A 27,112-nucleotide genomic window follows, 5' to 3' on the forward strand; every position below is an offset into this window, starting at 1 on the left:
AGGGCCTTAGACACCAGAGTCTAGCTCACTCACACAGATGAGAAAACCGAGTCAGGCAGGCAAAGAACCACAGCGCGGCATGCCGAGGACTTTTCACAGCTACCACGACTTGGTGGTACTTGACAGAATGTCAAGCATTAGCCCTTTTGGTGGAATGATGTAGAAATCGTGCCTAGAAACAAAGTTGTCTGATTCCTGAGCAGCTGGTACCACCTGGGACTCTTCTTCCAACATGGCCAGAAATGGCATTAGTTCTTGGGCCTCAGATCCACCGATTTGTTCCTTAGTTGCATTGCCTCAGGCAGGACCCGCTCCAGGATGGGAGTCAGAAGAATTGTTTCCAGACCACACTCAAAAGCTCATCACTGGAATTTGTGTGACCTCAGGTGTGCCATTCACTCACTGTGTTGACTGAGCACCTGCTGTGTACCATGCCTGGTGCACAAGCAAGATGCAGATGTGAAGGGGGCTGTTCTGTGCTTCGGTTTCCCACCCTGGGCCACAAGGCTCTTGTGAGTGCCCGATGTGATGGGGTGGATCTAAGCACTTGGAGAACCATCTGGTAACACCCAGAGGAAGGGATTTGTTTCTGAAAGCTCCCCAGGCAGGCTCTGTGGCACATTGGACTGGCCAGATGCAGTAACAGGGACGAGTGAGAATGAAGCAAAAGAAAGCTGAGGGTAGTAGAAGGCAGTGTTTGCAAACTTAACCACGTTGGAGCTATTTCTTCAGATTTGGTCTTATGGAGTGTATTAGTTTTCTGTTGCTGCTGTAACAGATTACTACAAACCGGTGGCTTAAAGCAATAGGAGTTCGCTCTTTCACAGTTCTGGAGGCCAGAAGTTCAACATGAAGGTGTTGGCAGAGTCGCACTTCTCGAGGCCTCGGGGAGAATCATCTCTGCCTCTCCAGCTTCTGGGGGCTGCAGCACTCGGCGACTTCCTGCCGCATCACTCTGAGAGCTTTCTGTGGTCATGCTGCCGCCGCCTCCTTCCCTGTGCCGTCCCCTCTTCTGTCTGTCCAGTCTCTCGTGTGTCTGTTACAAGGACTTGTCCTTGCATAAGGCCCCTCCCAGATAATCCAGAATGATCTCATCTCAAAATCTTTAAATTAATTGTATCTGCAAAGAGCCTTTTTTCCAAATAAGGTCTCACTCACAGGTTCTAGGAACTAGGACGTGGGCATGTATTGGGGAGAGCACCATATACTCCACTATAGGGAGAAAGCCCAAATATGTATGTATTAGGCCAAGCCGTGCATATCAAAGAGAGAATAGGGGTCTTGGAGCCCTACGCAGTACCGCCCTCCTCATTCAGGCCTCCTGGGTGTTTGGGGGCCACTGCTGTGGGGCCCCTAGGCCTTTAAGGGACACAGTTTGCGAACCACGGCGTTAGTGGAAGGTGGGAGCTTTTAGGGAATTCCTTGGACCAGGACCCACTTGGTCTGGCTTCTGTCCCAGCATTCTGGCACGAGTGGTAGCCAGCCACCGCAGACACTGTGTACTTGCCGAGAAATATCCTTTTAGTGCCGACTTCAGATTTTATGTTGAAGTGTGATTTGGGTTAAATATAAAATTCATAGCATATCTTGAGCAACTATTTTGTAGTTATCTATATATAAATCTGTTTCACAGAGACACAAATAGAATAGATTGTGGAGTGTCAGCATGTAGATAGATTCCGAGTGCTTTTCCCTAATATACCTAATGATTCGTGCTGAGAATATCCAAGGGCTCCACTGTACATTTAAATGGATATAATTAAAATAATGAGCTCTATTTTAAAAATGATATATGAAAAAAAATTTTTTTACAGAAGTTAGAAGGAGCTGCGCCACTAACTCAAAGTGATATAAGTACTCCTGCAATTTCACTGTTATTAGGACACCTAATTAAATGCACAGCATCTGAGAAAAGCGACGTTTGGGCTTGTAAATCTAAAGCGTGAAGCCGGGGGAGAGAAGCTGCCTGTGTGCCCAGCGCAGTGAGGGTGCCGTGGTGTCCCCGTTAAGGGAGTGTGTGTTGTGTGCCCTGGTGCCTGGGGGTGAGAGGATGGCTCACGTGGCTGCCAGTGTAAAGTGTAAGAATCCCCTGTGCAAAGCAGGTGGGACGTTCAGAGAGGGGTCAGCTCCATCTCCAGCGAGCAGGGCAGGCTTCCTAGAGGTGGAGTTGTCATCCGTTTCATGACAGGTGCCAGCCCCCTGGCTCATCTCCTGCTCCCGCCCTGGTGAGGGTCACGCTGCCCCTTGAACGGACAAGGACACCGAGGCTCAGAGAAGGGAGCCTTCTGCCCGAGGTCACGGGGTATGCGGGTGCCCAGCCTTTCTGACTTTCAGTAGCTCCTCCCTCTGACCAGGATGTCACGGTGCTAGTGAGGTCCTTGAGAGCTGGAAGGGATGCCAGGTCTGTTCCGGTGGCGTGATCGAGTGCTCCGAGGACTCAGGCTGAGCTTCAGAACATGGGCAGTGAAGAAAGGGCTGAGGGTGTTCTGGGCGAGGGCCTAATCTGTCCCCTCCCCTCTCCTCCCTTCCTCTCCCCTTCCCCATGGGCAGGTTGGACATCCGCTGTGGTGGGCTCCTTTGCTGGTCCTGGGAATCACTGTCCTTGGAGCAGCCAGAGTCAGGGCCAGTGAGGGCCAAGCCAGGGATAGTCCTCAGTGGCCTGCCCAGCACCCCACCCACCCTCAGACCTGTGGGGTATGTTCTTGCCGGACTGGCACTGAGGGTCGGACAGGACCCCGCCTTCCATCTTCATGCCTAATGAGCCTCAGAGTGGGCAGGACTGGCTGACCATTAGCACCCATGTGGTCTCACCTAGGGAATGGGATTTTCAGCCTCTTGTACAATGGTTTCCACCAGCACGATCATGTCTATGAGTCGATTTAGACAGGGTGTTCCATTTACATTTTTGCAGTTGGTCCTCACAAGGCCTTTTGAATAGGTGTGGGGGTCCCTGCTTCACAGATATAGAAACAGGCTCAGAGAGTCAGGGCCTCGCTCAGCGACACCAACCAGGAAATGATAGTTAGAATTTGAACTCCCACCGGTCTACCTCCCCAGCTCCTGCACTAGAGCCTGTGCCAGGTAAGCCCCTTCCCTTGCATCCTGGGCACACTCCCCTGTCCCACCCCTACAACACAGCAGATACCCATAGGACATTTCCCCTGAGGCCACTGTCCTAGGTCCCAGGCAAATATTGCCTTGGCATCTGCATCACAGTGCTGACGAGTAGGTGCTGTGTCTACCCATTGTATGGGTAGACTATTGTGAAGACTGAGACTCGGGGTGGGGGGCGTGAAGCCACTGACGTGGTAACCCACAACTCCAGCAGGGCAGTGCTGAGATTTGGCCCTGGGATGATCTGACTTCAAACTCCAGCGCCCTTTCCCTCTCAGGTCGTCACATCGCATCCCCACCAGGCTGTCGGCCGGCCTCCACTCCAGCACCTCGGTGCCAGGGATTTCCTTACTGGGAGATGGGGTAGACATGACCCTCTTTTGAGGGGGGTGGGCACCAGACCTTACTAGGGGGCCTATAGCTGGCGAGGTCTTGTGGAGTCAACAGCAACCAGAAAAGCCAGGAGCCCCCTGTCCTCCTGGACACCCCCTAACACCTTGGTCCTAACTCTGTTCTGGATGCAGAAGGGCAAGAATGGGCAACATGGGGTGCAGGTGGGCAGGCCTCCCTCTGAAAGTTTCCCCGCCAGGCTGGGTACGTCGCAGCTAAGAGCCGGGATGCCTGCATCAGTCTGGGTCCCACTTCTTTGTACCCGTGTGACTTCCGACAAGTTCTTTCACGTTGTGCCTCAGTTTCCTCATCTGTAAAATCGAGATCATGCCAGGACTTACCTCTCAGGGCAGTTCCTGAGAGTGAGAGGAGTCCGCGTGTTAGAACAGTGCCTGGCGCACAGAACACTCTCTTGGTGTGTTTCTCAAATAAATAAAAGCAGTGAATGCTGAGGTGATTGGCCCACCTGGTTTTATGTTCCCCACTGAGGCGAAGGGCGTGTGGTCAGACGGGGTCGGGCCCTGATGTGGGGAGCACACGAGGAGGGGGTGAGCCCGCGGGTGTTGAAGACGTTCTGACAGTTTTCATTGTCGGTAACAGTAAGGGCGGCTGCGCCTCAGGAGCAGTTGCAGGGCAGGCACCGCGCTGAGTGCTTTTCGGGCGTCAGTTAATTGAAATCCATGCGCGAACCCTGCTAGCTCCACTTTGCAGGTGTGAAAAACTCCAAGGTTAGATGGCTGCCTCAAGTCACAGGGCAGGGGAGGGGCCGGCTCGCTGGCACTGCCTCTAGCTGGTGTTCTGTCCACCTCCCTTTTCCTCCTGTCCCGTTCGCCCGCGTCCTGGCCTCCTGTATCAGTCAGCTCAGGCTGCCACACAGAGTGTCATGGATGGGGTGTTTTCTCCCAGGTGTGGAGGCTGGACGTCTGAGATCAGGGTGCCAGCAGGCTCGGGTTCTGGTGCCAGCCCTCTTCCTAGCTTGCAGATAGCCACCTTCTCTCTGGGTCCTCACACAGTGGGGACAGAGTCAGAGAAAGATCTCTCTCTTCCTCTCCCCTGAAGGCCACAGTCCTATCAACTTAGGGCCCCACTCTTAGGACCTGTTTAACCTTGATTATTACCTTGTGAAGACCCTCTCTCCAGGGACAGTCACATTGGGGATTTGGACCTCACCAGATAAGTCAGAGGGGTTGAGGACATGATTTAGTCCATAATACCTCCCTCGTGGCCTTTCCTTTCTCTCTCTCTCTCTCTGCTCAATTTCTCCACCCTGGGAGAGAGCTGAGGGCTGGAAGGGACAGCAGACCTGATAAAACCCATGCTGTCTTGAAAGCTCCTCTCTGGAGACCCGAGAGGAAAAGGGCCTTGTCGAAAGTCACACAGCAAGTCTGCTGTGGATCCAGGATCAGAACCTGGACCCCTGCCTCCCAGTTGGTGTGCCAATGAGTCTTGCCTGAGCGTGCCTCAAGGCTGGGCCCGAAGATAACCATGCAGACGTTTCTCTGGAGCTGCGGGGGAGGCTGGGCACGGCCAGGCAGCAGCCCCAGGCTGAATGGAGTGTGACTTGATTTCCCAGTTTTTGCACACCTTGGCTTCCCCACCTCAGAAACAGGAGCGATGGTGACAGTCACCGGCGGGAGGGCTGAGGGTCCCTTACAACAGCACGGTTGAGGAGTTGATGGCAGGCACCTGGCTGAATGCCTTGGCTTTCCCTGGACGGACTAGTCACAGCTCTGTGTGTGGCCCTGGGCAAGTCACAGCTCTGCCTAGGCCTCAATGTCCATGTGCCCCGTCCACCTCAGTATTGACCTTGAGGGTGTTTTCTGATATTTGAAGAGCCACCTAGAGGCCGGTGTGTTGATGTGTTGGCTTCAGGACATCTCAACCAAGTTAGCCTTTTTGGCTTATAGTTTCCCCATCTGTGAAACTGGAGCCGGGAAGAGCCTGGAAGAGATCCCCAGGCCTTCTGCCAGGGAGTGAAGGGAACAGCACCAGCCACTTAAACCACCCGTCAAACCACTTAAACCTGCGCGCTCCAGGGGCGGACGGAGGGAGTAGCAGCACCAGCCTCAGTGGGCGCTTGTTGGGAATGTGGAACCTCGGGCCAAACCCCGGACCTGCTGGGCTAGAATCTGCATTTGACCAAGAGTCTCAGCTGATGTACGTGCACATTGAAGCGTAAAATTGATTTCAGTCAGCCGGAGCTTCTGTTTTCGGGCTCTTCTGACCCCAGTGACAGGAGTTACTGGGCACGTTTAGAACTCTTTGGCCCTGCTTCCCCAGCTGTAAAATGGGTGGAGCTGGAGCCCCAGGCTTCCCGAAAGGACCCTGCCCCCCCGCCCCAGGGCAGCCATGGGCCATGTGCTTCAAGGACAGGTTCATGTGAGAGGAGGGTCTATAGCTAAAGATTTTGCAGCCCCCTGGGCTGGTGGAGTCCCAGGTAGGTCTGAGGGTGGGTCTGACGTCCAGCCAAACAGACTGTCCTCTTTTCCAGGGAGCGCTTGAAGCGCAGCCAGAAGAGCACCAAGGTGGAGGGGCCAGAGCCCGTGCCGGCCGAGGGCTCACTGAGCGCGGAGCAGGGAACGATGACGGAGGTGAAGGTGAAAACAGAGGTGCCCGATGACTACATCCAGGAGGTGATCTGGCAGGGCGAGGCCAAGGAGGAGAAGAAGGCCGTCAGCAAGGATGGGACGGGCGACGTGCCTGCCGAGATCTGCGTGGTGATTGGCGGCGTCCGCAACCAGCAGACCCTCGGTGAGTGAGTGCCCATCTGAGAGGGTTGGGGCAGGGACCAGAGTCCTGTGGAGAAGAGGCCCCGGGTCTCTGCCCCTCCCTGGCTGAGAGTCTTCCGTGGCTGCTCTCTGCTACCTCAGGGCAAGAACTGGGCGCCTTAGACTACCTTTGCCTGCATAGTTCTAGTCTGGAGCTCTTTTCTTTCCATCTCATGTGGCAAAACCCTGCTCATCCTCTGAGACTTTGTTGAGTCAAATGCCTGGAACTCTCTGCAGACTGGTGAGTCCCTCGTGCTGTGCGGCTCTCATGCCCCAGGTGGGCCTAGCACAGTGCACATAGCTAGTGTCCCACTAGCCTGTGTGTATGTCTTCCCCCTCTGCTTGACTGGAGACTCCTGGGGACAGCTCCCAGCACAGGTTCTGCTCAGAGCAGATGCTGATTCGGTATCTAATTGGAGACAGACTGTGCCTTCCCCTGCGTCTTCTGATCTGAGCCAGGCTCAGAGGAGCTTGTGGCAATGTGCTTCTTAGAAATCATCTCTCTCCTCACTTTCCAACATGAGCCAGGGGATCCCCCTCAGGGGCTGCCTGCACTCCTGCCAGGCTCACCAAGGCCCGGCAGATATGTTTATTTAGCGTAGGAGAGACGAGCCAGACAGGCAGGTGGTGGGGATCGTGTCCAGCTGGAGTGCCTGCACCTGGCACACAGAGGGGGTTGCTCCTCAGCTGTGGCCAGCTGTAACTAGGTGGGGAGACGGGCTCAGTGTGGCCAGCTCTGTGGACATACCACATGCCAGAAATGAGAATTTTCATGTGAATTCTTTTGGCTCCAAATGTTGGCAACTAATTGGACTTTTGAAATACGCCAAACAAAGCATGCCTGTGGGGTGGAGTCACTCCATGGGCCCAAAGTTTGCAAACCCTGGTCTGTAAAATAAAGTCCATGTGCCTCAACCTGGCATCAAGGCCTTGCCTAGTCTGTCTCCGCGTGCCTTCTGATTTGTGTCCCACATTAATCGTGTTCTTAGAAGCGCCACCATTGCCCTCTCCTGCCTGTCTTTCCTGGTCCAGCTCTAACTCACTGCTGACGTCTAGGGTCATGTCCCACGTGTGGCATGCAGGGACCGTGGGGAAGTTCCCCTCCATCTGTTCCCCCAAGTGTAGACTCTAGTCCTGCTGCCTTTTTGTTCCCACCTCTGGTAATCAGCCTTGAGATCCCTCTTCTGCCTGTTCCTTTGCTGGATTTCACTACCCTCAGCCCCACCTGGGTCACTGGGGCATCCCACTAACCACCATGCCTTTGTGTCTCCCTGCCCTCACCTGCCCTCCATTCTGGTTGCTAGGGGCCTTGGCCGAAATAGAACTCTGAACATATCATGCCCTGATTATAAACTTGGCATTCCCCCACTGTGTCTAGGGTCAAGGCCGTAGCACAAAGAACCTCCGTGACCTGAGCCTTTTTACCTCTTTTCTTAGTTCTGATCTTCCCAGACCTTTTAATGCAGCACAGTCTGTTCTTCCGCAGCATTTCCTGCCCTTTGCCCTTACTGTTCCCTCTCTCTGGAATGCCTTTGGCCATTTCCGCCTGCCCCAGTCCACCCCAGCCTTCAGGGCCAGCTTCATTGCCACCTCCTCCCAGAGATCTTCCTTGGTCTCATCTGGTCAGAAGAGGTCTGTTTGTACCGTCTCTCACTTGGGCACTTGGCATTATCTGCTTCGGACTAGAGGTGCCCTGTCCACGCTTGTCTCTGCCATGAGACTGGAAGCTCCTGGAGACTGGAGCTGCAGGACCTGTCAGACCCATGTCCCTCTGCTCTCCGCTCCCCCTCCCCCCACAATACCTAGTAAGGTGCTGCCTTCTGGGAAGCAGTGTTGACATGGGTGCCCTAACTGTCCCAGTGGGGCTAGGTTATGCCACAGTAGCAAAGACCCTAAAAACACAAAGGGATTGTGGTAGCTCGAAACCACCAAAGTTTGTTTCTTAGTCACGCTGCATGTCCATCATGGGCCATTCAGGAGCTCCACTCTGCTCTGGAACCAGGTGAGGGGCAGCCATTACATGGAACGATGCCACCACGTGACCAAGGGAGGAAAGAAGGACTCACACTGGCAAACAACTTGCTGGGACACAGAAGTGAGAGGAGCTCATTCCATGCAGTCATTGGCCAAAGCTAGTCACATGGCCCACCCAACCTCAAGGAGGCTGGGAAATGCCATGCCAGCATGTGATGGAAAGGAAATGAACCAGAAATATTTGGAGGAGAGCCGAGTGACTTAGCCTACTGCCCTATGAAAGAAGACCCTTCCAGGGGCCTGTGTCCAGCCTCCGTCCATCAGTATTCACGTCCCACGGCCAGGGACTTTTAGCCACTAGATGCTCCTTAACCGAGGAGAGGGCATCCCAGCTCATGTTGGGGAGTGGGGTTTTTTTAAAGACTCATTGGACCCAGTATGCCCTTTACTAGGAGAGGCGCGGTAGGGTAGTGGAATTTGAATTTTGGGATGGAGCCGATAGGCTAGACTCGGCGGGGAAAGCCTAGAGCAGCCATGCCTCCCTGAGCCAGCTGCCTGCACAGTGGGAGGCCCCAGGGCCCTTGGCCCTTCTCCAGCCACCACACTGGTGACCAGCTCAGCTGGTGCTCAGCAGCAGGGTCCCTGGCCTCACTGTCTGTGCCTTAGTGTCCTCTTCTGTTAAATGAGGCATGCTCCGTGTCCTGGCCACCTGTGGGGTGTGGGAATCAAGAGAGGCCAAGGAAAGGAACATTGCTGTGTGAGGAGAGTGAACTCTACTCCTCGGACTGAGAGTGAATCCAGGCTCCGTGACTTATGCTGTTGTACCTTGGGCAGGTTTCTTGACCTCTCTGTGCCTCAGTTTTTACTATGACAGGTTCACTGGGCTATGTGAGGATTCAGTAAACGTAACACATGTAAAGCACTCAACACTGTGCTTAGTAAATTGTTAGTACTAGTACTAGTGTTAATAGTATAAAATAATCTCTTCAAGGGGAAAGAGTAGTAATATTTCTGCTCCCCCCCCAAGTTCAAGAAATAAGCAGGTGTGATATAGAGGGGGGGAAATGGGATGGAGGAGAACCTTGGCACTGGGTGTGGTGTCAGAAGACAAAGATCTAACGGGTCCTCAGTTTTCTCATCTGAGAACTGGGCAGGCTTGTCCCGTCCCTGGGGCTCCAGTACCGACTCCCTAGAATTCAGGAACTTGGAGTATCTCGTGACGTTTCTGAGTTACCGGCTTTTGGCGCATCCTCGTGAAAAGGTGTAACAGCCACATTGACAAGTTAGAAGTGGACCCACCACGGGGAGCCCTCCTTCACCAGACAGGCCCAGCGTGTTCCCTGCTGGCCATGGTGGCCGCTCGTCCCGCATCCTCCCAGCCCGGCCTTCCTTTTGGGTGTAGTGTCTGCCTAGGTTCAGTCTCAGAGGATTGTGGGTTGTCTGCAGCACCAGGAAAGAAAAGCATTTAACAACAGAACAAAAAAGTCAATGTTAGAATTAAATCTTGTGAATTCATGTAATCGGAAGATGGCGAGTAGATTTTATCTTGAGGGCTACGTCCACGTAACTGCTGCAGGCTCCCAGGAGCCTGTGTTTAAACCTATGAAGGGGGCACAATCCATTATTGATGTGTGCTGTGGATGTGGAAATGGGCGGTGGGGGTACACCCTACTGTAGATTTGGCACCCCTGTCCCCATCATTTTATGGAAGGGCAAACAGGCTTGCAGTAGGAAGGCTTGAGTCACACAGCAGGTTGGTGACATTTTCCTCCACTTTGTGGAGGCCCCGCTCCACCTCACAGCACCCCCTCCCACCCACTGCCGGAAGGGGACGAGACTCCCAGGGATCTCGCCTGGGGTGCAGTGCTGGTTAGAGCCATCCCTTTAAATGAGCTCGTGCCCTGTGTGCTTCTGTGCCCTGGTGGCCAGGCAATCGAGGAGTTAACATGTTCCCGAGGCAGCTGGCAGGGGAGCATGGGCCTCCACAGAGCCAAGGGCCTCCCAAGTGCCACGCGTAGGGCTCAGAGCCGGGCTCTGTTGCTGAGTAGAATAGTGGTCCTGTTTGGTCACCCAGTGCTGTGCCACGAGGGAACCTCCCGTTTGCCTTTTCTCTGAGCTCCTACCCCGCCCCATGCGCTCATTGGCCCTGTATCAACCATCAGACAAGCAGTGTTCCCAATGACACAAATATTATCTGAGGCACTTCCCATGGACAAGCCTGGGTCATGGACATGTGGATAGCATTTGGCAGCGTCTCAGGCCGGGAGAATCAGGAGGGGCATCTGTGCCCAGGATGCTGGCTGCCAAGCTTGCATTAATTGCTGCGACCTCCCCTTTGCCCAGCAATTCCTTGGGCTGAGAAAAAGGGTACCTCTCACTCTGGGAAGGAACGTCATTGCCCTCGAAGCCAGTGTATGGGGCTTAGGGGCGAGGTTTTGAGCTTCCTTACTTACAAGAAGAGCAGAGATAATACCGACGTGGACAACTTTGTTGGCTAGAACCGGAAGTGAGTTCACAACCGCCTCTTCCCTTCTGACAAGCTGCGTTCGGAAGTCTGCACAGCAGCCGCCCCGAGGAACAGCAGAACCACACTTGAGGTTTCTGGAGCTTCTCTGCGAGGAGTGCTGGGACACACAGGGACCACCATCGCGACTGCCTGGTTCCATGTTCGTGGCATCGCTTGTTGGTCACGGCATACTGTCCTAACAGTGGACCTCAGAGTCCTTCTCAACACAGTACACCAGGAAGTTGCCGCCAATCAGCCAGAATTGAAAAATCTATAGTAGAAAATTGCATGCCATCTTTGTCCTAGATGGTGAAGGCAAGGCAGTCTGGGTTGACGACAACGAGGACCTTCCAGCCTTTGGGACATTTTCTGGTTCAGAGAGAGATGAATGCCCAGGTCCCATCACAAAGGTCAGAATGTGCTGCCAAACACTGGGTGCGCTTCTCTGTGCTGCGAGACTCTGGTCTCTAATCCAGAGATGTTACGTAGGAAGGAGCCCAGGGAGAGCCCCAGGGGCCTGGAGACCTGGTGGTCAGGGCTCCCTGGTGGTGGTTAAGGAGGCCACCAGGGAGGGAGGGAGCAAGTGGCCCAGCTGGACTCCTCCTCAGGTGAGGGGGTGAACCAAGAGGTTGATTCCAGAGAGTTAACTAGCTCAGATTAGGGAGCAGCCTGAGGGCAGAGTGAAGGGCTCTTTGTCCAGGGGAGGGGGCTGTGGGCCGGACAGATGGTAGGATCCAAGTATTTTGGTGGGAGGAGATGGAGCAGACACACTTCAGGTAGCCCCCGCCAGTATGAGGAAGTTACCAGGACGTGATTTCAACTCATTAAAAGTAAGTACTTTGCCTGGCTGGTGTAACTCGGTGGATTAAGCACAGGCTGCAAACCGAATGATTACTGGTTCGATTCCTAGTCAGGGCACATGCCTGGGTTGCAGGCCAGGTCCCCAATGGGGGATGTATGAGAGTCAACCACACATTCATGTTTCTCTCCCTCTGTTTCTCCTTCCATTCTCCTCTCTAAAAATAAAATAAAATAAAATCTTTAAAAAGAAAAAAAGGAAGGACTTTGTGATTATGGGGACCACAGCAGGGTGCTACGGTAGAACCCTGTGAGGGAGTTCCCATCCCGGAGATGGGTGAGCAGAGAGGGTCCCTGGTCAGGGTGTGCAAGGGGAGAGACTGGATCCTATGAGGATGTTTCTAGGCAGCGAACCGTGAGCACCAAGGGATGGAGGTGTTGTCACACGTGGGGGGCTGCCCAGGGAGGAGGGAGCTCGGCCACAGCTCCGGAAGGAGCAGCAAAAGAGCAGACAGCCATTCAGACAAGGCCACGTGGGTTTGGTCTGTGACAAACACAGCAGAGAAGGCGCCAGGTCCTACTTCATAGTGCCAGCTGACAGTTTCAGTAGGTTGTTGGCAGGGCTTGGCGCCTCAGCTTGCCAGGACTGGCGCTCGGCGCTCGCGGCAACCACTCAGAAAGGAGGGGGTTGGCCACCCTCCCAGGTGCATCTTGTCTCTGATGAAGGCTCTTCATCGGGAGGTCCAAGGTGGGAAGGGGATCTCAGTTGGAGGGTCCCCATGGGTACAGGCCCCAGGGCTCTGAGCCAAGAGACTCGCTGTGTGCCTTGCTCCGGGGCCTTGCACGGGCCCCTGAACCTCCCTGAGCCGTACCGTCTCGATTGATCAGTGGGTACCCCACAACGCCTGCCAGTAGGTGTGTTGGGAGCAGAGTGAAGTAAAGGGTAGGAAAGAGATTTTAAAAGGGGACAAAAACGCAAAGCAGAGACCAGTGGTATTGGCGGAAGCCTTAGACATTGCCACATCTGGGGTTACCTCTAGAGTGATCGGAGTCATGGGCCTCTGGCTTCACGCTTCTGTCCAGGGGCCTCTAAAAGAATTCTGAGAAACTGTATTCTCTTTCACATGTTTGAGTGGACATCTTACATTTTAATTCAATGTGTAAGTAATTACAGAGGATATCATTTCTGGAGTGTTGTGTAAAAAAATGTGGCCTTTGGAAATAAAACTGTGAGCCTTTTAGATGCATCTAGGATAATCGCAACCCCTCTGCTACTTGCTGGCCGCCATCATCCTTTTCAGAAACATAGGGACAGGCCCATCTTTACCAGTCGGAAATTTTACATCCTCCCTCCTTCTCCTTGAACTCATATTTCCGGTCCACTTCCCTCACAGGATTTTATCCTAATGTAATATATTTTTTATGCTTGAGAGTCTTTTATTGATCACAGTTTCACACTCATCTCCCACAACAAGATGTATGTAAATTGAAATAGAAATTTCTAAAAAAAAATTGTTGGGCTCATAAAGCTCTATATTTTAAAACATTTTTCCAGGTTGAGTTATTATTAGCATACAACTTGCCAAAAACAAATTTAGAGCAATCGTAAATGTACAAGTAAAAAATTATCGAAAATGCACCTTTTCATAAAATGGATGGGGCTTTATTTCTTTTTCAATTGGCTCATGTTTCTGCGAATTAATATTTCTTATATGTTGAGTGAGACAGGATTTGGCATTAATTTAATTCCTGTCTTTTGGTTTTCCTGAGTGTTAAGTGCTTAGAAAGCTCAGTCACCGAACTGAGGAGCTGAGGAGCTGAGGAGCTGTGGAGTTTTGTACTAGCAACATCATCTTTTTTTAAAGTACATTTTTAAGTATTTGTTAAAATATGTTTTATTGATTATGCTATTAATCAATAGCATACTTCCCATTTTTTCCTCCCTTTATTCTCCTCCACCCTGCACCGCGCCCCCCCCCCATCATTTCCCACCTTAGTTCATGTCCATGGGTTGGTTGTACATACAAGTTCTTTGGCTTCTCCATTTCCTGTACTGTTCTTAACCTCCCTCTATCTGTTTTGTACTTACCGTTTATGCTTCTTGTTCCCTGGACCTTTCCCCCCTCCCACCCCTCTCCCTTCCCTGCTGATTACGCTCCACGTGACCTCCATTTCTGTGATTCTGCTCCTGGTCTAGTTGTTTGCTTAGTTCATTTTTGTTTTGGGTCATTCAGTTCTTTGACTCCAAGTCTGCCGGAGATTACATGGGGGTTTCTCATCATGGTCCATTTTTCATGGTCTCTCTTCTGACGACCCCGTTAGATCGTCAGTTCTGTTGAAAACTGAGACTCAGAAAACACCCAGTTCACAGGAGTTGTTCCCAGTCAGTAGATCCCCCCACTGTCTGAGACTGATGCCGGTATTTGAGATCACGCCTTTGCCGGGAGCCCTGAGATGATCATCCCCTATGCGGGACACCAAGGCAGGATTAGGTGGACAAAAGAACCGTCTCATTTGTAATGTGGGAGAAGGGGGAAGGTGAGAGGGGAGGGGGAAGGGAGAACCAGTGGGGGCGGGCTCTCCTGCCTGCCTGCCATGTTCTGCATCACGTTGATTTTGGGAAAGATGCGTTGGGAGTTGATGGTTGGGGACTGGTTATCCTAAAGCTGCCTGTGGTCGCACATCCCTAGGGGCTTTTCTCTCAGCTTGGAGGATCCTGATTCAGAGGTTGTTTGGCCTGAGGCCAAGTCCCGGAGAGCCTCAGGAAACCTGCTGGTCCTTGACTTACCTCTCCAGGCCCCTCGTCCCCCAGCAGGCTCCGGCCACTCCTCAGCATCTGATCTGTAAGCCGAGGCTGCTGTGATGGTCCGCACTGAGTATAGGACTGCCCATTGGGAGACAGAGTGATGGCCCCATTTGCGTTTTTCTTTTCCCCTTCACCCACTCTGGATTTCTGCCTTGTTGCGTTTCTGTGTGTCCTGAAACGTGTCTGAGCTTATCAGGAGCTAGCTGGGTGCAAATGAGAGAGTTGGAGGGTTGCTGCCCATGTTCCTTGTCCTCAGGAGACAGCCTGCGCCGCCTCCGTGTTCAACTCTCTCCTCTTCCGTGGCAGCAGGCACTAGGCTCCCCCGGCCTCTGCTGGTCTCACCTGGCCTGCCCAGGGCTCTCAGGGAGGGAGCTAAGCCAGGTTTTCTGCTGGTAGCTGTAGAAAGTGCCGGACAGTGCTGTTGGTTGGTGCCCGAGGATCCTTGATGTGTCACTGGTGACAGCAGGATGGGGGAGGGGGAAAGGCTCGCTTCCAAGTGCTGGCGTGCCCTGCCAGCTGCCCTGGCCTCTCGATAGTGGACTCTGGGAGTCCCGTGGCGGTACCAAGCATGGTTGGCGTGTTCTGGTGCCCTGTAGCATCAGGGGCAGCCCCATGATGGAAGGGGATTTACAGCTCCTTTGGCACCCGGAGGGGACCTGGCATGGTGGCAGTAGGATTGCCCTGGAGCCTGGTGGCTGCCTTTGAGCCCAGTTCCTTGCAAACCATGAGCTAAGTAGCCCCAGCCTTGGACCACCTGCCCCCTTACACTTAGAAACTCATCGTTGAAGTGGGTGCTTAGTTGTCCCAACCACATGAGGACTTCCGGGAAGGTGGAGGACAGAAGTGAGACCTGGGTGTCCTCGGTAAGTGTTAATGCGAACAAACACCACCTCCTCTTGGTGCTTCCCCAGGGGCCGACTGCGTGGCGGGTACGCACACTGGCTCTGGATCTAGACAGATCTGGGCGATATGTGTCACCCTCCGACCCCCACTTCCCTCGTCTGAGAATGGGGGGAACGATTGCCTTTGGCCGCTGGGCTGGTGAGGATGAACTGAGCTGATGTGTGAGGGGGGCCGGAGTCCAGACCCCACTGGTTGGCAGTGTGAGGCGGGCAGGTTCCTGCACACCTGGCCAGCTTCAGCTTCCTCACCTGCATATTGAGGTCAGAGGCCAGGCCTGTGCAGCACCTGGTGCTTAGTGGAGAGGGACAGTGACGGAGGACAGAAAGGTAATTGGGGAACCCAAGAGTGAGGAAGCATGACTGGCAGGAAATCAGGCAGTGGGGGACAAGGGTCTGCCTCGGCTGAGAGTCCCCAGAAGACCCCTCAGTGAGCAGCCCACTGTACCCGCCTGGGGTACCCGGTGGCCATGGCACTGGGTCACTGTTATTCGGTGACAGATGAGTAGAACACCATAAGTTTATTGAGCCCCTGCTTTGTGCCAGTCGTGGAGCTAACGACAAAGAGATACACAAATTCGATCTTTGCCCTTCACGTGTTTACATTCTCCCTGTGAGACAAGATGCATAAAATCACTGGGTGACAGGCTGCTCGATCCCACACCAGTGTGAGGGTGATGGCATTCCCCTAAGTGCCCCACAGTAGTTAGGCGATAATGCCACCTGCGTGTCAGCCGACTCGCGTGCTGTGCCTCATGAATCCTGACCTCGGTGCTGAGACACAGAAGTCACGACAGTCCTGTATTTCAGGTGAGGAAACTGAGGTATGGGCTGGAAGAGGCCTGTGCCTGAGATCGGCCAGCTGGGGGGGGGGCAGTCAGAGCTGAGAGTCAGACTCCAAGTCCAGTGCTCTTTGACTTGACCTGACACCTCATCCACTCACCGAGTTCCTGCTTCACTCAGTCTTCACGTTGGTGCCCTCGCGTGATCCACATTTTCCAGTGAGAGACAGACTGCAGGCCGGCCAGGAAACGGTGGAGCCGAGACTCTGTCTGAACCAGTGATTCTCATACGGAGACCCTTTTAAGAAGGCAGATTCCTAGGCCACTAGCCTGAGCCATTCTAGCATGTTAAGCCTGGAGTGGGGCCAGGGCCTGTGTGTTTACGTGTTAGGAAGGATGGAGCCGGGGACCAGGTGGTGTCAGGCCTGTGTGAGGGATGGCAGGGCCTCCACTCTGTGACCTCTGCTGGGCAGGGTCCCATGGGCTCTGCCTGGCCTCCCGCTGTGGGTCTTAGCCCTGTGCTCTGCATGGTAGGCTCCTCTGCCTCTGACCTGTCTGAAATATGCCCGCTGGGAACTCGGTCCTTTCAGTCTGCCTATTCTGGGGGAGGAGGACCCAGCGCAGGGCTGGGGTCAAGTGCTTGTACCGTGTTCTCTCTGCTCGTCTGAGGCAACAAGACAGATCCTCCATGGAGGAGGGGGGTCCTCTCCCTGTCAGACACAGCTGTAGTAGGCCCGTGTACTTTCTGAGGTTGTGTAGGGCCACACCTGCGGGGTAGGCACCTTTAGTCCCAGTTTACAGATGAACATACTGACTGAGGCTTAGTGTGAATGAGGAAGTTACCCAGGTCGTGCTGTTGGTAAGTAGCAGAACAGGGACAGGGACCCAAACGTGTCTGATCTGAAGCCTGTCCACTCAACGCCTGTCTTGTTCTGGCAAGGACAAGTAGCTAGACATTCTACTGCGTTCCAGTGGTGATCTCATTACATGGTTGCAATTTATTCCTTATCATGAAGGAGGACTTTTACCTTCATGGTCTTTTTTCTCAGGGAATAAGTATGGGAGTTGCCTTCTCCGCCCTGCTGGTGTGGCTCAGTGCATTGAGTGTGGGCCTGAGAACCAAAGGGTCACCAGTTCGATTCCCATTCAGGGCACATAACCTGGCTTGCAGGCCAGGCCCCCAGTAGGAGGTGTGTGAGAGGCAACCACACACTGATGTTTCTCTCCCTCTCTTTCTCCTTCCCTTCCTCCTCTCTAAATAAAGTTTTTAAAAAATTTTTTTTAAAGAAGTTGCCTCCTTCATATTGCAGATTTGGAAACTGAGGCCCAAAGATGGCAAGTGAGTCTGCCGAGGTCACTCAGAGAGGTAGGGGTGGGCACGCCTCTCCAGGAGGCACACCTGGAACTAGACCCAGGCCCCCGACCCCCAGGTCAGCGATGCCTCTGCAGGTCTTTGCTGCCTCCTTGCTTACTGGGGACATTGGAGGAGCCCTGCCCCTTGAGGCAGAGTCAGTGGTCCCTGGAGACATCACCGTGGGTACTGGGGCCATGTGGTTGTATGCATTGGGTGCTGGCTGAGCGGTTCCTTTCCTTCCTGTTTTCCAGGGTCCTATGAGTGTGGAATCTGTGGCAAGAAGTACAAGTATTACAACTGTTTCCAGACCCACGTACGCGCACACCGAGGTGAGTGGTGTCCCTCGGGCGGAGTTTAGGGGCCACGCCCTCCTGTTCTCTGCCCGTTTTTCTGCCAGGGCCCCACCTGGGTAACATCAGAGGAGGAAAGGCGTATCCTCCTTTACATGGGAGAGTGCACAGGGGTAGGGGCTGCAGGACATGCCACCAGGCTTCTGCCCCCGGGGCCCCCTGCCTGCTTTACACAGGCCTGCTTCCTCCCAGAGTGCTTCAGTGCTGCCCAGTGTCATCTCATGTGCTCCCCGTGACGGGCCTAGAGTGGGGACGGGTGGCTGTGTCCGTTCTGAAGATGAGGACACTGAAGCTGAGGGGACAGGAGGGCTGGCACCTGACCCTCCCTGAGCCTGGCTGATAGGGTCCTTGACTGATGGCAGGGAGGCATGGGGAGGGACTGAGAGGCCCAGTGCTCTGCCTCAAGAATTGGGGAGAGTGTCCCTGTGTGTGGCGTGGTGGGTTCATGTGCCTGGCCATTGGTCCAGCATCCTCACCTCCTTCTCATTCTCTCTCTCTCTCCCCCTCCCCCCTCCCCCTCCCCTCCTCTCCCCCCTCCCCCTCCTCTCTCCCCCTCCCCCTCCTCCTCTCCCTCTGGTCTCTCACAGACACCGAAGCCACCTCAGGGGAGGGAGCCTCCCAAGGCAGTGAGTATTTTCCCCTCCTTATGGGTTTTCAGGGAGCTGGGTGAGAGAGCAAGGGGTAGGAGGAGGAAACACTCACCCTCTCCCCTCCCCAACCAGCAGGGACCAGAGGGTTCTTATGGAATTGCAACACAGTACCTTGAAACAGCCTTCTCCAAAGCGTGTTCCATGGCATACTCATTCTAGGAAAGCTAATGGGTGTTCTCTCAGTAAAGGGTTCTCTGGGCAAAACACCTGGGGAAATCTTGAGTTCCGCTAAGATGAACATGTTTCTTGCTACAGCCTTCTCAGGTCCCTCATTGGCAAGTTGCACAGGTACCTCTAAGAGGGGCCCAGAATATGCAGTTTCTTCTGTTCTTTTGACTCCCCTCCATGGATTGGGCTCCATAGCTGATGTTTGGGAACTTCTGCTTCAATGAATTAGTTATCTCTTAAGCACCCATGGGAACCAGTGAACTGGGGTGCGGTACCCAGAGCCTGGGATATGCAGAGCCTTGACATCTGGGGACAGTGTTCTCTTCACTGCTCACAGGCCCTGCTTGCCTTCCCTCCAGCTCTAAACCCACAGGCCTGGTAAGCAGCCAGCCAGAGGGGTGCAGGCTGGGGTGGAGCTGTCCCCACCCAAAAACCTGAGCTCCAGCACCCAGCAGCTTCATGCAGTCCCAGGTGTGTCCCAGCAGAAATGTGTGTTCATTCATGTCCACCCTGAGCTGTGAGCTGGGATGTTCTCAGCAGCACTAGTTGTAAAAGCTCCAAACCAGAGACCTCCCAAGAGAGTGCCCAGCTAGTTAAAGTGATAAGTAAGTCACGGAGTGTTCACACAAAGGACCGCAGTACAGCAATGAGGAGCAAAGACTTAGAGCCACACACAGCAACGTGGATGGCCCACCGACCACAGGAGCAAAGGTAGCCAGCACAAGAGTCCCTCCTCCGAGTTCTGCGTGTAGGAAGTGCAGAAATGGGGACACGAAGTCGCACTGCAAGAGTCAGAATCCTGGTTCCCCTTAGGAAGGGGCTGCTGGGTCCCGACAGTGGAGCGGGTGCTGGGTCCACCAACTCCCCATGTTTTGGGTTTGCGAAAATGGAACAAGCTACACACTGAGGGTTTGTGCCCTTTCTCCGTCAGGGCCAGCATGCTTTTGTAGGTGACCATATACTGATGATTTGGGACTTTGCAGGCCACCAGACATCCCTGTCACAACTGCTCGTCTCTGCCATGTTGCACAGACGTGAACTCCTGTCCTACATGTTTGTTATACCACCATAAAAACATTTCTTAAAATATAAACAAACATGACCCCCTCAAAAAAAATAATCCGAAACTGGCGTCCGGGGCTAAAGCAGGACCTTAACTGCACTAGGTCCGAAGCACACCTCCTGAGGCGCTTTCCCGTCCTCTTGCTTTGGGTTCTTACCCTCGTGGTGGGCAGGCAGAGCCGAGGCTACTCTTCCACTTTCTGGAGAAGAATCCGGGCTCAGGTTGGCTGACAGCAGCCAGAGGGCCCACGTCTGGAAGGAGGCAAAGGCCTGCCCCTCCTCCCAAGCCCCACCAAGACCCTGCCTGGCCCCAGGCTCCTTCTCCTTCAATAGCTCCCTTCTCTTCCAGCTCCCATGGTCTGCCTGTGGTCAGCCTCCCATTTCAAGACCTTCCCCATTTATCTTTCCTTCCTCAGCTATTCTGGGCCCCTGGCCTCCCCAGCAGCCCCTCAATGATGGGTTGTGTTCTGTCTGACTTCCGTTGTTCCCGCAGGCCTACTGTAGGCTGTTAAGAACTCTGTAGCCAGGGCTATTTTTAGTCCTTCCATCGCTTCTCCCTTCCTTCCTGTGGCGCTTTCTCCCCGTGGCCAGCGTGCTTTATTTTATTCCCAGTGCTGCAGCCCTGCCCTGACCCAGGCCAGCAGTGCCCGCTCAGAAAGCCTGGTGTCCTCACACCCCAGCCTTGTTGCAGGAGCCTGGCCAGAGAGTCCTGGAGCCAAAGGGTCCTGTCGAGAGCACGTCCAGCCCACCCATGGTGCGGATGAGAGTACTGAGACCCAGAGAGAAGTCATACAGCTTGTTAGGGGTGGTGGTGGGCACAGAAACCAGGTCTCACACCTCTAGTCCAGGAATCTATCGTTTCTTTGTTAGAAAAATTACAGTCCTACGTAGAGGTATCTGCCCACTTACCCATCTCTTAGCTAACAAAAAGACTAACTTCACATCTAGTTCTCTTGCTGTTTTCACATTGATTCCCTTAGCATTGTACTCATTTATTCTTTATTACAACTCCGGGAGGTGAGGGAACCGTCGTCCCCATTTTCAGGAGAAGAAAGCCATGGGGCGGAGGTTCGGGAGCGTGTTGGTGTTCGTCGTCCTCGTCAGCTGTGGAGTTGGGTTTGAGCTCGGGCAGGCTGCCTCCCAGAGTGGGTCTTTGGTGCTGTTTCCAGAGACAGCCCGCTCTCCTGGAGTTCTGAGAATGTGCTTTCACGTTCTTTCTTTAGGGACGGCTCTCCTGTCCTCATCCACTCCTGCCTTGGGTGGGTCTGAGAATGTGTTCCCTGTCCCTTTGAGACGTAGTGGTGTGAGATTTCACACCCTTGCTGGGTGGGTGCTTCTCAGTGGCAGAAACTAGGGGCTCCCCCTTTGATTGGAGGTGGTGGAGGTGGTGGAGGTGGTGGACGTGGCCTGGCTGGCTGCAGAGGCTGTGTGTGCAGGGACGAGGCAAGTGGGGCAGGCAGCTGCAGGGGGTGACCAGTACTGGCCGGTGTGGGAAAGGACTTTCAGGGGCAGAGCCCCATCTGGAACCCGCAGACCCCAGGTGGCCTTGACTTCTCCACCTCTGTTCCCTAGGTGTCCCTCTGTTCCCTAGGCACCCAGAGAGGATTATGGTCTGGATGGGACTTGATGGGGGAGGTCATTGTCTAAGCTGGTTTCCTGGCCAGGGAACAGGGTGGAAGCCTGAGCCAGGCTTGGAATCCTGGGACTACCAGCCTGGGCGAGGCCCGAGGATTCAGGTCATCCACTACTCTCCCCTCCCCTCAAATTAGGGGAACGAGGGGACACTGAATCCCGAGATGGAGTGGCACTGGCTGGCTGTCTTGGTGAGGTCAGGCAGGGCCAGGCCTTCCCCCCGCACCATACCCTGGCTGGTTCAGGCATATGGGACAGACTAGTAGGAGGGTGGCCTGCTGGACCCTGTCTGATCCCCCCACCCTCAGAGTGTCTGCATGTGCGGAGGCTGTGTGCATACCTTGCTCAGGGACCAGTTAGTCTCTGTGGCCTTGTTACCTGGCACTTTCAGAGACTGCAGGTGCAGTGCATGAGGTGGCAGAGGTGGGGAGATGACTGATGTCATCTGTGTCCCAAAGTTCAGCTACGTAGGGACCAGAAACCTTCACACAGAATTGCCCGGCATTGCAGCTTGGGCATGGAGGGGTCTCATCTGATCCTGTCCTTGGGTGTCAAAAAGCAGAAGAAGGGCCAAGAGGCTGGTGCCCCAGCCCAGGGGTGGGGGGGTAGCTGGACAGGGCAGGTCCATGCATCCTGACTCAGCCGTGGCTTAGAATTAAGTCAATACTTGCATCCTGGTTGTTTCCAGCCCCAGTGTGTAGCCTGAGCAAGCTGCGCACCCTCTGTGCACTGGGCATCCTTAGAAGGATGGGGTGGCCGGGCCATCCCTAGATCAGCCCAAGAAGTGCACATGCAAGGTTTGTGTGGGCAAATGTTAGTGTTGCCAGTGTGCAGAGGACGACTTCCAGTGTGAGTCCAGCCTCTGGCTTTGGGTGGACCTAGGATTGTCCAGACTCGGGCCCTGTGTTTGTTATCTATTGCTGTCTGGCGTATTTTCCCCAAACCTAACTACTTAAAGCAACAAACAGGGATTATCGCCTGGTTTCTGTGGTCAGAATCTGGGAGTGGGTCCTCTGGTTCTGGGTCTTATGTGAGGCTGCAGTCAAGGTGTCAGCCAGGGTCACGGTCTCCTCTCAGATCTCAACCAGAGCAGCAGCTGCTTCCACACCCACTCCTTGGTTTTTGGCAGAGTTGGCCTTTCCCACGTTCTCGGATGGAGGGCCTCAGTGCCCCACTGTTCACCGAGGCTGCCAGGTGGTCTCCGAGGGGCAGCTCACAGCATGCCCGCTAGTGCAAGCAAGGCCGTATGAGCCAGACAAAGTCACGGTCTTCTGTAACCTAATCTCAGAAGTGACATCCCTGGACGGAGAAGGGAATGTCACTTTACTGCATTGTCTTCTTTAGAAGCAAGTCCTGCCCAGGCTCAAGGAGAAGGGAACATGCAGCATGTAAACACCAGGAGACCGGGGTCCTTGGGAGCCCTCTTCGAAGCTGCCTGCCCCGGGCCCGCTTAGCTGTGGGGCCAGCCATGACCTGAGCTCCCATAGGTGGGACTGGGGGTCGGCTTCCCAGTCCACTTATGTAGAGGCCCCCTAACATCCCCTGGAACTGATTCTCCATGGAGTCAGCCATTGGGGTCAGTTTGAGCTAGTCCCTTCTTTGATTTCTGAGGCCAGGTGAGCTGGCCCCCAAAATCCCACCCCAAGTGACTTAAACTCTGGTAACCACATGTTCCCCACAGACAATTTCAGGTACACGTGTGACATCTGCGGGAAGAAGTACAAATATTACAGCTGTTTCCAGGAGCACCGAGACCTGCACGCAGTGGATGGTGAGTCAGGCCCCTTACTCCTTGAGGGCGAGTCACAAGAAGAGAGCACCCCAGCACCACCCAGGGCTGCTTATCTGGCCCCCCTTCCCTCAGCCCTTCCTCCCTCCGACCCAGAGGAAGGTCATGCGGGGGCAAGACGGTGAGGGGAGTGACGGACCCCGGAGGGTCCCAGGGGAGAAAAGGTCTCCATTACCTTCCACATACATTTCTGATCAGGGTAACCCAAGCGAAATTGCCAGTTTTGTAGATCATAATCAGTCTAATACCCACCATTTTGTATCAATTCATTATACGATTTCATATTGAGTATTCACATGCTCTGATGAAATTAAACCAATTTTTTAAATGAAGGATGATATTTTAGTGTCTTAGATTATAGAGTTAGAAATTAAAACAATAAATTTAGGTAATTTGTTTTTAGAAACTTAAGAATCCTAGAAATAGAGCTTGGACCTGGGAAGGATCTTGGGGCCCCTCCGTAGCCCCCTCACCCGAGCCCACCTCACAACCAGGCTCACTTCCCACTGGCTCATCCTTCCTCTTGCCGGCTTTCCCACCCTCTCCTGATGTCTCCCTGGCCCCTCAGATGGGTGCTGGCAATCAGACATGGCAGACAGAGAGGCCCGCCTGCTCCTGCTGGTGGCGGGGGGGCGGGGGGCGCGGGAGGGCAGAGGTACCCTGCTGTGGGAGGAAGAGGCATGGAGACACGGGCTACGTCCTGGTTGGGATGTACTGCCCTGTGGCCCCTGGGTTTCTGGGGCATCCCTACTAGCCAGGGCAGCTCTCCTAGGCCCCAACGGCAAGCTGACCTGGACAGGGGCTGGGAGCAGTGGGCACAGGCACCTGTGGGTGAGCAGGGACTAACAGGGCTCCTGTTTGCTTTCCTTCTGTGGCTGCTGCCTCCTGCCCGGACACAGTGTTCAGTGTGGAAGGGGCCCCCGAGAATCGGGCAGGTAAGTACTTGGTGGCTGGCCACCTCTCTGGTCCCCAGCTGGGATCCTGAGACCTGGTCACCAGGGCGCTAAGGACCATGTGTTCTCCCACAGATCCCTTTGACCAGGGTGTCGTGGCCACTGAAGAGGTGAAGGAGGAACCCCCAGAACCGTTCCAGAAAATCGGGCCAAGTATGCGGGCCTCTCCTTGGGGCGGGGGCTGGGTGGGGACACAGGAAGGGGTTGGTTGAGGGTGGCAAGGTGAGTTCCGCCGCTGGAAGAGGGTGGTGTTACTCATCCGGTAGCAATGTCTCGGGCCAGCGAGCCACTGGCCTTCTTGTACCTCACTTTGCCCACCTGTCAAATGGGTCAGTCAATGTTAGGATTTCGCTTTTGAGAAGCAACAGGATGGCACAGGGTCAAGGTCAGGACAGTGAATGTAGCACATGCTTGGTGCCCTGGCAGTCTGTTAGCCGTCCTGAGCCTCGGCTCCTCACCTGTGGCATGAGGATGACATATCCCCACAGGTTTGTTGGGGGATTAAATGAGATCATGGATATCAATCACCTGTTAATTAGCACAGTGCCTGGTACATAATAGGTGCTCGGAAAATAACTCGTTATTGTCATCTGAAGGGGTTTATCAGCTAGTGAGGCTGTCCAGGGGAACTGTAGGCAGATGCTCTGTCCTTGTCCCAATAAACCCCGGAGGGCAGGAGCCAGGCACATGACCTGCCTGTTCCTAGCACACTTGTATTGAGTGTTGTGGGGACACAGCAGTGAGCAAGACAGACGTGGCCCTCCTTTTGGGTGATGCATGCGACGAGGAGGCCCATAGGTCAGTCAGCAATAGTTACTGCGTATCCAGAAGCACAGAGGGCTGTGGGTGCCAGGAGTGCCTGTCCCGCCTTGGGAATCCAGGAGGCTTCGCATGGGGACCAGGCTGGGAAATGAGCCCCTGCTTCCCACCTGAAGGCAGGAGAGCAGCACTTTTCTGGGAATTGAAAGGCAAATAGATTTTTTTGGTTAAGATTTGATTTATTTTTTAGAAGGGGGAAGGGAGGGAGAAAGAAAGGGAGAGAAACATACATCAAATATGTAGTTGCCTCTTGCATGCCCCCTACTGGCAACCTGGCCTGACACCCAGGCATGTGCTCTAGACCGGGAATCAAACTGGTGACTCTTTGGTTCAGAGGCTGGCACGCAGTCTGCTGAGCTACACCAGCCAGGGAAAGGCAAATCGGTTCTGAGTTCAGGTTTTAGAGAGCCTTGAATGCTGGACAAAGTTATCTAGACTTAATTCCAAGTAGAAGGAGCTGAGCCTGGGAAGAGCGCACTAAATGGGGAAGGGACGTAATCTGATTCGCATTTTAGGAAGACCATTTGGGGGTAGAGGGGAGCGTCTCACATGTGTCTCATCTGGTCAAGTCCTTCAGAAATGTACATTCTTGCTTCTTCCTCTGTGTCCTATGCCTCTCTGCCCCATGAAAGACCCTTATTGACTCTGCCTTATCACAGTAAGGATTAAGGCAGCTTGTGAAGTATACACATACACATAGAACAAAAGGGTGTGGAACTCTGATGGAAGAGAAATTGAGGGAGCACAACAGGGAAGCCCGAGGTGCACCTCGGGATGGAGCTTGGTCCCAGGCCCTTGGAAGGCACTGGCCAGATGCCTGAATGCCCTTTGTTGTTTGTGCTATTACAGTTGTCCCCACTTTCCCCCCTTTGCCCACCTCCACTCAGCCCACCCCCCTCAGGCAGTCCCCACCCATGGCCCATGTCCTCAGGTCACACATACATGTTCTATGGCTCTCCCTCCCCCTTCTTTCATCGGGGTCCCCCCACCCCAGCTCCGCTCCGACGGCTGTCAGTCTGTTCCATATATCTATGCGTCTTGTTCCTCTTTCCTCACAGGGGATGATCCTCTGCTTGCTTTTTACTCTTAAAGCACTCAGGAAACCGCAGATGTGATCATATCTGTAAATCGATTAGCACGCTGATTGTGATATGCATAGTAAACATTCAATGAACAGTAACATTAAAATTATCTTGAAGATAAAGAAAATGATGAGATCCTCAATACGAAAGCTGCCAGAAGGTAGACTGTGAGAACACCCTGACGAGTGTCAGACACGTCCCGTGACGGACAGTCGTAGACGGGTCAGGACAGGGAGCCTCAGCACAGCCCTGCCCGTCCATTCCTTACCTAGCGCTGTAATCGTGGACATCAGCTGCGGAGTCCAGCAGGCTCGGGTTTGAGAGCTGGAACTGCCAGTTCACTAGCTGCTTACACTCTCTGAGTGTCTGCTGACCGATCTGTAAGTTGGGCGCAAGAACGTCCATCTGTTCTGCAGGATGAAAGTGTGAAGTGTCCAGCCAGCACCTGGCTCACATTCAGGGCATCACGAATGAGTCATGCTGCCAAGAGATAGACAAGAATGGGAGCTTTAGACCCGTCCCAGACGTGAATCCCAGCTTACACCTAATCCCTGCGTGACATCCTGCAAGTTCTGTAATCGCTCTAATTCACCATTTCCTGAATTCAGAAAGGGGGTGATGACAATACAGCACCTCTCAGGATTGTCATGGAGATGAGCCGAGATTATGTTTATAAAGGAATTAGTCCGTGATGCTTACATGGAAGCGTGAAATAAGTGGTGCCTATTAATTACCCTGAAAGGCGCAGAACAAGATGCAACTTGTTCTGTGTGTCGGTAACTAAGCCTTACAGACAACCTGTGCTAGGACCTGGGAAGAATGACCCCCGATGACGTGGAGTAGGGAATTGCGTTGAGAAAATTAAGCTTGACGCTATGGAAGTGAGGCTGCTAACATAGTGTGAGGCTGTCCCCTGTTACCACTCAGGAGCTGCCTTGTGAGATAAGAATGCTGCTTCCTGGGTTTCTGCCACTTCTTTAAGTAGGCCAATGCCACAGAACTATAAAAATAGTGTGTAGAATAGGAGGAGCCAGTAGCAGTTATAGGTGGGGGAAGAGAAAAACAACCTGGTCGCAGTGCATGCTGGGAAGTATGCCTTCCACAGGCACATCAGCGGAACAGATTAGAGAATTAGGGACTTGAGGAGGAAGCCCAAGGCAAGAAGGAGCAGAGGAGTCCTACCAGAAGGAGCTGGTGGTCTAAGGGGTCCTGTGTG

The 27,112-nt window shown here is 53.8% G+C and overlaps 1 protein-coding gene across 9 annotated transcripts in view; it reads left to right on the plus strand.

The window, feature by feature from the left end:
- The window catches only part of ZNF618 (zinc finger protein 618), a 165,237-nt gene that overhangs the window by 104,129 nt on the left and 33,996 nt on the right, over positions 1–27,112 (plus strand). For all 9 annotated transcript variants that reach the window (XM_037059104.1, XM_037059107.1, XM_037059105.1 and 6 more), the window contains exons 3-8: positions 5,996–6,255; positions 17,643–17,720; positions 18,329–18,367; positions 22,935–23,024; positions 23,942–23,977; positions 24,071–24,148. In XM_037059104.1, coding sequence (XP_036914999.1) covers positions 5,996–6,255; positions 17,643–17,720; positions 18,329–18,367; positions 22,935–23,024; positions 23,942–23,977; positions 24,071–24,148 — 581 coding nt within the window. The remainder of the gene's footprint in view (positions 1–5,995; positions 6,256–17,642; positions 17,721–18,328; positions 18,368–22,934; positions 23,025–23,941; positions 23,978–24,070; positions 24,149–27,112) is intronic.

Source organism: Sturnira hondurensis, unplaced genomic scaffold (assembly GCF_014824575.4).
Source record: "Sturnira hondurensis isolate 20B ecotype Veracruz unplaced genomic scaffold, ASM1482457v3 Scaffold0010448, whole genome shotgun sequence".
NCBI lineage: Eukaryota > Metazoa > Chordata > Mammalia > Chiroptera > Phyllostomidae > Sturnira > Sturnira hondurensis.